The sequence below is a fragment of the Echinops telfairi genome, unplaced genomic scaffold (assembly GCF_000313985.2).
Source record: "Echinops telfairi isolate 266 unplaced genomic scaffold, ASM31398v2 ScPeMD7_25;HRSCAF=90, whole genome shotgun sequence".
Taxonomy (NCBI): Eukaryota; Metazoa; Chordata; class Mammalia; order Afrosoricida; family Tenrecidae; genus Echinops; species Echinops telfairi.
In genome coordinates, this window is record NW_022103922.1 from 26,200,224 (window position 1) to 26,210,563 (window position 10,340).

The window sequence follows — 10,340 nt, forward strand, 5'->3', positions numbered from 1 at the left end:
TTTTTTTTTTAATGAAATGAAACCTAAACATTGAAAATGGGAATTTTTTCTAATCAATTGTTACATAAAGAAATAAATTTATAAAACCCCTATTACCAAAAAAAATAATAATAAATTATGTTACAGCTCTCCAGAGCTGCACGATTCACAAGACTGCATGCTGACGGCCACAAGTCGAAGGCTACACTGTTGTCCAGTACACTTCTTAGATAGCCAGCACATACACTATAAACCAGGGGTCCTCAAATTTTTTAAACAGGGGGCCAGTTCACTGTCCCTCAAACTCGATGGAGGGCCGGACTATAGTTTTAAAAAAACACTATGAACAAATTCCTATGCATGCTGCACATATCTTAATTTGAAGTAAAAAAACAAAAGGGGCAAAAACACACAGCAGGCCGGGTAAATGTCCTCGGCGGGAACAAGATAGCTAGTATCCACTGAGGGTTACACCCTCCTGGAGAGAATTACAAAGGGCACGAGCGCTACATAGGAAATGGATTTCCTTGTATACCTTTATAAATGTGTGGTGTCAATTTTATTACACTGCTATGGAAATAATCCAACTTGTCCACAATAAAAAACAAGCATCTAAAGTCAGTGTCTAAAACAACCAAAGAGAAAAAAGCCAAGTATTGTTGTATCTGTTCTCAGTTCCACGAGAGTTTACACAAACAACACTGCAATCCTGCACTTTCCCTTTTATGCTGTCTCTGAAATTCTGCTCAGTAAATACTGGCAATGAAACACCTTATTATTTCTTTGTTTTCATTTATAATTTATTCATTAGTGAACTACATAGTTTAGTAATTCTGCTTAACTCAACTCACAAATAAGCTTAACTTTATTATGTCAATAGCAAATGAAACTTTGAATTAGAGTAAGTGATCATTTGGGAGCACCAAATAGTCATGGGAAAGAACAACAAAGAATTAAATAGAGACTTGAGACAGGAAGAAAGTATGGCATCCTTGTGGACTAAGAAGAACATGAGAACACAAGAAGCAGAGTCAGGAAAAATGACAGGAAAAACCTTAAAAAGAAGTGGCAATTTCAAGTATTTACTAAAAGCTGCCTAGGTACCTAAGAAAACATTTTATTTCTTCATATACGTACCATGGTCTCAGTTCCCAGGACCCACACTCAAGCCAATACCAGCAGAACAATCATTTATGCTCTGGCATAAGAACTTAAGCCCTCTACAACACTTTAGACACTGTACACAATTTACAAACAACATGTAGAATATAAACCACATATAAAAGGAAAGTACTCGCTGTTCAGTCCTAATTTGATACAAAAGTAGTTGTTAGCCTCAAAACAGAATTCCTGCATACCGAATCTGACCACTATATATACATATAATTTTTTTTAATCAATTTATTGGGGCTCATACAATTCATCACAATACATAGATCAATTGTGTAGAGCACATCTATACATTTGTTGCCCTCATCATTCCCAAAATTCGCTTGCCTGACCACTATATATTTTTTAAGGGGCAGGAATTTACACTTTTTTTTAAATTTAAAAATTGATTACTTTTAACATTTCACTTACAATGTTGCTGTATTTTATGAATAATTTATAGTTATTCTATAAAATAGATTATAATTTTAAACCAAAAATATAAATGAAATCATTGTCTAATGCTGTAGATCTTGATTTTTATTTAAATAATATATATAATAGGTGTTTTAAATATTTTAGAAGAAAAAAAAAATCAACCAATACTTACAGAAGTACTAAAACTTATTTAGGAAAAAATTAATTTATTTGAAACTCTTACCTGTGAATGGGTCTGAAAAATTGGTGTTCCCAAGCCCCAATGTTTGACCTTTTGTGTTATCAATAATAAACTTAGCCACTTGATCCAAAAACATGGGATTCAAATCATGCTTCTGCAAAAAGTTGTATGCAGTTAACCAGGGATCATCACTGGTATTATATGGCAATTTATATGATGGTCCACCTTCATTGACATCAATTGAGAAAACATAATCAAATTCCTTAATCGGAACATAAAAGGAAATAAAATTATTATTAATTTACTTGTTCTTATATATTTCAGTGGCATACGTAACAGATCACACATTATGCGTTATTTTAATGATTACAACTTAAACTTTTTCTAAAATACAATGCTAAAGTCTTCTTTGGCATAAAAAGATTAATTTAATACAAAATAATTTAAAAAATTACAAAACAAATATTTCCCTGGAAGAATGTGTATGGGTCATGGCTACATATTAGACTTAGGCCCAAACAGTATGTCTAATCGGCTGATCTCAAGCACACAGGCATCGCCGCACTGTCTGTGGTGCCCCTCATGTCTTACTAAGTGACAGTAAGGAGGCAAGAAGGAACGGTAGCACAGAAGCCCCTTATCCAAAATGATTCGTTTATGCTAACTAGTAAAAGATAGATAACAGCTCGCTTGTCCAGTAAGCACAACTCTTTCTACATGAGAATAAAAAAATTTTTTAAACTCCAGAAGGAAGAAGAGAGAATTCCTTCAAAGCAATGTATTTTTAATATCCAAACACCAAAGAATCCTTTATCAGCATGGGGAAAGAGAGAAATAAAATCTTTAAATGTCTAATGCTTTAAGATATTGGTGATTACCAAGAGAAATGGACATACTTTCCCTTCATATAAAACTTTTCCAGATGTTTGCTGAGTAGCACCTGATGAGCCAACAACATCACCGATTTTCATCCATCGTTGTTCACTTACACTCCACTGATAAGCTTCAACTCTCTCTCCATCTCTGATCAGACGAGTCTGCCCGTCTCTAGTGCCTTAAAACAACAATTTTGAGAATCATTGGAATGCCATAGTAAAACTGAGAAAATAAAAACAGGTAAAAAGATTTTATGTTTAAAATGTATAGATAAGTGTGTGTATACACACACACACACACACACACACACACACACAAACACCTTGATTTAAAAGAGAATTTTAGTAGACAAAAGATTTAAAAATATAATTCTACTGAAAAGTACATTCCTAAAAGCAAAATCATGCTTAAAAGGAAACTTTATTAAATATATTTTTTAAATGTGATTCTGCTCACAAGTAACTAGTCCATAGGAAACAAAGCATATTTTATTCCTGAACATTTCCTGACAACACACTTCATTTCAGTAATGATTCCATTCCTCTAAAACACAGGTCCTCAAACTTTTTAAAAAGGGGGCCAGTTCACTGTTCCTCAGACCCTTGGAGGGCAGGACTATAGTTTAATAAAAAAAACTATGAACAAATTCCTATGCACACTGCACATATCTTATTTTGAAGTAAATAAACAAAATGAGCAAAAAACACCCGGTAGGCCGGATAAATGTCCTTGGCGGGCCACATGTAGCCCACGGGCCGTAGTTTGAGGACCCATTCTAAAAGTTCAGTCCAAAAGGCTGTAGAATGAGTCTGTTCTCTCAACCCCATGGCCAATTCTTCAGTAAATCCTGCCAATCTGGCCAGCTCTATCTTTAAAATGGCCATAGCCGTTGCTACTCCTTGGTAGAGGCCACCATCACTTCTCAGATTGTTTCAATAGGACTCCCAGTTCTGCCGTTAGCCACCTTACAGTCTTAGTCAACATAGGAAACACCAGAATTCTTTCAAAGGGTTAAGAAGATCCTGACACATAGCTCTTCAAAACCCTTCACTTAGTAAAACCCAAACCCGCATGATGGTGCACAAAGCCAAGTAGAACATACAAACCATCCCTCTGACCTCATCTTCTACTATCCTGTCCTACCGTCTTCTTTGCACTTGCTGTTTATTCTGCCTGTGGTACTTTTCACCAGCAGCATTTGCTTCCTCACCTCTAAAGGATTTTACTGTTACTGTCTCAGCAAAGTCTTCAGTGGCAGGACCAGTTAGCTGCCCTCCAGAGATTCACATTTCCCTTCCACAGGATGGATTGTGGCTGTCCAGCGCCCCCACACCCCACCTCCCTTCATCGTGCAGTTCCATGATGTTACAAAACCCAGTACTGTAATGGTTAGTGGAATCTGGATGGCGTTATATACAGCAGTTCAAGGTCTAGCCCATCATCCCGCTTCCTGTCTGATAGAATGTCATGCTCAAGATGACTTAAGAGCCACATACTGAAGAAGGTGGGGATCCCATCAGCCTGAGTATGAGAACTATTCCAAAAGATAAATATACTCTATCAGGCCCTGCCACCAACTGAACTTTATGCAACAAATGTTTTCCCTATGTTGTCATTCAGATTTTAAGGCTGATTTATCACAATAGCAGTACAATTTTCCTAATCACTACCAAACAACTTATTAACTGATTTACATTTTAATTACTGCTCTTCCCCAGTAATATATAAATTTATGAGATCAGTGACTACTGTCCCTTTTGTTATCTGTTATTTCCCAGAGCCTAAAACAATGTCTAGCATACAGTAGGCATGTTATTTACTGAATGTCTACATATTGACAAAATGCTACATTTTTTAAAAAATTAAGATTCAAATTGTGATCTAATGTCAAATTTTGTTTCAAGATTCCTTTAGCATCGTAAGATCTAGTTAGAATCATCAAAAGCTTATTTATGTGGGTTATAACAATTGATTTACTGTACTTGAAATCAAGATTGAGAAGAGTAAAAGATACATTTTTTGAAATGTATCTGAAAACAATAAGACCCAGTATATATTAAATAGTTTTTAAATAAAAGTAATCATTTTTTACATGTAGTAGCTGTGAGAAGAATATGGTTCAACATATGTGTCTCTTTAGTGACTGCTTTATTAGAAGACAGCTAGAGTATCTTGCCTCTTTTTCAATTCGATCTATTGCGATTTGTTGTTTTGATTGAAGAAAACCCAGGCGCACAGATATGTAAATGAGAAAGAAAGCTAATTTAACAGCTTGTACAGATGACAGTATTCTGCAAGTGGTAGTTTCTTAAAAGTTACAACGTGGAATCTAAAACCAAATCAGTGAATTTCTCGTATCTCTCACAGCAAAACTGATCTCGTACCTTTTGATCTACATGATCACTGATTTTATTACAAATGTCCCTGAAGTATTATGACTTTATCAAACTCCTAGTGGTAGTTACACATTTTTCTTGAAAGCTTGGATTCTACCTTGGATAACAAATACTTTCAGTTGCTTCACTTAAAGTGACAGGCTTCTTTAGTTATCAAAATATGTCTAAGTGCACAGCCCTATATAAGCACTTAACCCTTCTTCAGAGTGAAAAAGGCATCTCAGGAAAAAGTGGGCTAGAGCTCAACCCACAACTCATACAACTACACAAGTGCTTTTCCTTGACACACATGACACACTGGTGCATTTTGGGTTTCTCCATTTTGTTGCACAGACTACTGGAAAAGGTTTAACTACAAAGCATGCAAGTGAAGAACACGGCGTCTACTAGAAACACGTGGGCTATCGCTTTGATTGGAATGCTAGGCAGCCAGCAATGTCTTGCCCGCCACTGCATTGCTTTTGCACAGAAAGGGTGCATGTCACCAGGGAAAACACAAAAGGCATCTGAACATTATTATACACTCCGTTTTGACCTCATGGGCACCCTGAAAGACTCTGGTCTTAGGGATCAAAATTGCACCCGATCATTTTACACAACTCAAATTATCCCTAACTCATTACGCAGACATTACTTTATTTAAACTCATTTTTATTTTCAGACTGCACAACTCTCAGGAATCCAAGCCACCAAAACATGTTCAATGAGTGCTTTCTGACTATCTACGAGGTACACTAAAGTGTTGAGAGATTTTCTTTGAAGGTTACGGGTTCGGGGAAGCTTAGGCGCACCTCTAAAATATGAGCTAGAGACGAGAGCAGTGTCCAAGAGTGATTCTGTGTCACACCAAGATTTCTCAAAACTCAGTACTTGGAAATGAGGATGCTGTTATCGAATAACTAACAAAACAATCCTTTATACATATATATAAAAATAAATGTTTAAATTACTCTTAACTCTCCAACAGACTGATAAAATGGTTTTTATTTACAAGGTGGACCGAAATATTTACCAGGCTCGTTCAAATGTTCTCTCCCAGGAAGTTGCTCAGCATTAATGTCCCCCAGATCACCAGTTTTGGATTCAATGGTTGCCTGTGCAAGTTCTTTTTCAAAAGCCTTAATTTCATCAACACTTGCTGTCCGGTCCTCTGATTCTGTAAAAACTCTAATAATACCATCACTATAAAGAAAGACACAAGATTTAAAAGGCATTGCTGTAATCCATTAGCACGATCACACCTGAATGTTCTAAGGAAACAATCATCTATCTGCATTTGAAAATATGAGAGATGTTATTACGTACTAACTGCTGAGTATGAGCACTATGCTGACCAGCACTCCACACCCTCTTTTATCATTGAAAGTAATGTAGAGGGTGAAAAGACTGATTAAAGCAGAAGTACTCGACTTTTTTTATCATCTAACACAATCCTTGGTCTAGATGCTGTTAGTAACCTAGTTTTTTAACCATTCTCTAATATCCTCTCACACACAAAATCACTCACACCACCTTTCAAGTCAAACACAAAAACTGTTCTAACTCTCCACTTCTAGACCACCATCATGCACATTTTGACATAGATAACAATCTCCCTATAAACTACTGCTTGATTTTCACCATTCTGATTCCCTTATATGACCTATTTATGGCTTCTCTATACACTATGCAGTTTGTAACTACTCAATCTTTAGTTGTTACAGTCTGTTGTCTCAGAGAAAAAGGGGTTTTGTCACTCAGGTTTTGTAGTTTTGCACAAATCTTCATCTTCTGTCTCAGCTTTTACACTAGGCTCCAGTGTAACTGCCTGTGACCACTGCCATGAGTGTGACTTACCATCATGGAGATCCCAGGAACCTAAAAGCAAAATCACCTGCTGCTCCAAACCAAGACTCTACCTCCCTATCTCACCCTCTTAATAGACACACTACCTCTTATCAAATGTTTAAAGCTTTTCCCTTCTCTTGTATGCCCTTTCTAATCATATTCCCTCTCAATTAGTATCTCATCTGATTCTTTCTTAGCTGTCAGCATGGCTGGACTACTATTTCCTAACTTTATAAGCCTACTCTAGCGGGCGATTTCTAGTTTGTTTACATGTCCACTGTCATCACTGGCTAAACCCAACCTACATATTTAATTTGATAATTCATAGGTTCTGCTTATACCATTCTTTGCCCAAGAATTACAATAAGGCTTTAACCTGAACTCCAAAACCCAATATTCCTAGCACTCAAAGCACTCAGCATGAAGCTCATTCCATCTGAACAGCCTGACTATTCACTACTGCCCAATCTGAGTCCTCGCCCACTTCCTCTCACCTCCTGCACCTACACCATTCATTCCCGGGCTTTTCCTGCTTAGGCGACACGCACAGCAATTCCCATTTCCCTTCTTCCTCATAACTTCCAAAATCTAGTTCAAATATCCTCTTCTCCAGAACGCTTTCCTCAATCAATATCTACCTTCTTTAATTTTCTTTAAATTCAACAATTCTATTGCAAAAACTACAGTAACATATTAGTGCAGTGTACATCTTTAGTAAAAAACTGGTATGCCCATTACTGTTTGTTCACTGACAAACACAGCCTTCCCAACTCATCCAAAATTCCTCAGAGTGTATCCCTATACATTCCAAATCCGCTGCCGACTCACGGCAACCTTACTGGACGGAGTAGAACTTCATCACAGGTTTCCAAAGCTGTGATCCATACAAAAGCAGACTGCCACATCTTTCTCATGCACAGCAGCTCGTAGGTTTGAACTGCTGATCTCTTTCAGTGACACTGCTGTGCCACCAGGGGTCCTTTCTAGTGCCTACCAAATAACCTAGACATGTAATTAATGATTCACTGGGATATGAATACCTCGCACCAACCACGATGTCCCCATTGTCCAGCACACAGCAGCACCATACAGACTGCGCGGGAAGTCGAATTGTCTGAGCGCACTCCCCATGTTTCCAGACTCTCAGAGACCTGTCTTCTGCTGTTGTCACAAAACCTACAAGGTGTGAAAACAGAAAATAACTGGTTTGAATTTGGTACACTTATACTTAACCTCCAAGTATTTTAAAAGAACAGTTTAAAATTTTACATATTGGTGATCAATATCAGGCAGAATTTCAAATATCACAACTTATATACATTTCGCAGCTTAACTACAGCATTCCTTGCACTGATAAATTAAAAAAAAATTTCCTCAGATATCTAAAATCTTTTCATACACAATTATCTAATCTGAATTAATACCAGACTTACAAAATAATTTCTTCCTGTAGGAAAAAGACACTTTTGAAATTAAATTACTAAATTTACTTAAGCCGTAAGTCTTCCTCCTCCCAAAATTGCTCAATACAAACATTGAAATACAAAGCATGGGATCTTACCTTTACAATTTGGAAAGACAGATATGCTATAAATATAATTGGTATGGCCATAATATACTTCAAGACACTCGCCAGTGATTTGCCACCTTCTAATACTAGCATCATTTGCACAGGAGAGAAATTCTGTTTCGCTCAAAATTGCTAAACCTCTTACACAGTCTTCGTGTCCTGGGTCAAAAAAGAATGTTATTCATTAAAATGGATTATTTGGATGGCTGCTCTATCTATCCCAAGAATATTATCAAATATATCACTGAGTAGTTAAAACTGACTTTCAAGTTAGAGAAATTCATTATTTTTCTTGGAAAGATCCAGAAACCAAAATTAGGGTTGATAACTTTTGAAAAATTAATCCTGGCAAGTTATTTTATATTTACCATATCTTCTCCACACTATTTCTTACAACTTTCCTGTAGTGCAGCCAATTATTTAATATAGCTCTTCTAACCAAGTCTTTGAAAGTCTCACGAAATGATTTTTCCCTGGCTGGTGAGAAGGGAGGTAGAAACTGATAGGGTTGTGATTCAGCTGTGAGTGATTATTAATAAGGGGAAGTTTCATTACCACTAAAAGGAGAAGAGTCAGGAGTGGAGCACATCCTTTGGGCCTTGAAACTGAGAAACCTGAACATTGAATCTTCTAAATGCAGAAGACAGCAATGAGATCAGAGAAGCAAATGAGAGGTAGCAGAGGAGCGGGAATGGTAGGTAGAACCAAGAGCCACAGCATAAGGATGAACAGTGAACTTTCTAGCCCACAGAGCAATTAAAGCTGAGCATCTTGGGCAGGAGGCTGGTTTGTGCAGTGGGTACTTAATTAGTTGAGCCTGGTTTGTTAATTCAAGGAGCTGGGGCTGAGGCTTGTGACAAAGTATTGTGCCCTTAGAGCATTTATTTGCAGCCCCCAAAAAGAGTTTTGTAACATTACCTGAGCCGGGGAGGGGTCAAGGGGTCATGTAGACCAAGAGACCAAAGATCAGAGAGATGTCTCCCAAAAAACGTGTCTGAGAAGAGGCTGCTCTGTCTGAATAATTGTATCCTGAGCATTTATAATCTGTTAGCTTCCTTAATAAACCCCATAATTCTAAGTACTACCTGTGAGTTCTGTGAGGCCACTGCAGTGAATGACTTATCCCAGGTGAAGAGTAGAAAGTGCTGTGGGGCAAACAGTTGGTATCAGAGTAGAAAGAGGGGGGACAGTGGAGACAGGTCTGCCCTCAGCCTCATGGCAATCAGCCTTGGGCAGCTGATGCTGATGAGAGTGATTCTCCTCTCCCCCCGCCCCCTCCCGTGTAGAAGGAGCAGGTTAGATGGCACCACCAATTCTTTCTACATCTCCACAAACAGGATTTTCACTGCAACAGTGAATCTTCGTATTTTCTAAACTTTTGTCCCAAATAACAATTTAAAAATATACAATATTCACTACAGTAGAAATATATAAAAATGAATTTCCTACTTTCAAGATAAGCCAAAGTAGTGATGAACTTTCAAGGAAAAAAACAAAAATGTTAGCTAGCTCACAAACAAACCCGTGATCTTAGTATTAGGAAGCAGTAGATACTTCAATGTACAACAGAAACAAGGATTAAAGTTGTTATTGAGCAATGCACACCAGTATAAATACGCACACTAATGATGCTTTCCTGTATAAATGAAGGTGAAAAAGCTATGCTTGGATGTTTCAGGACGAACCTGTTAAAGTGACACCAAAGACCTAACTGTGTAAAAACAAGTTATCATTTAAAATTATGCTAAGGACCCAAAACTATCGAATGGAGTACAGATAGCCTCTTCCACAAACGGTGTTCAATAAATTGGGATCTCCATATGCAGAAGAATGAAACTGGACACATATCTCTCCCCATGTATACAAACAAACTAGAGCAGTGGTTCTCAACCTTCCTAATACTGGGACCCTCATGTTGTGGTGA

The 10,340-nt window shown here is 37.4% G+C and overlaps 1 protein-coding gene across 1 annotated transcript in view; it reads right to left on the reverse strand.

The window, feature by feature from the left end:
* PLAA (phospholipase A2 activating protein) overlaps positions 1-10,340 on the reverse strand; it is a 47,179-nt gene that overhangs the window by 15,921 nt on the left and 20,918 nt on the right. Inside the window, exons 5-9 of the mRNA XM_004712354.2 lie at positions 8,408-8,575; positions 7,887-8,022; positions 6,032-6,201; positions 2,644-2,801; positions 1,790-2,009 (exon numbers count right to left, since the gene is read on the reverse strand). Coding sequence (XP_004712411.1) covers positions 1,790-2,009; positions 2,644-2,801; positions 6,032-6,201; positions 7,887-8,022; positions 8,408-8,575 — 852 coding nt within the window. The remainder of the gene's footprint in view (positions 1-1,789; positions 2,010-2,643; positions 2,802-6,031; positions 6,202-7,886; positions 8,023-8,407; positions 8,576-10,340) is intronic.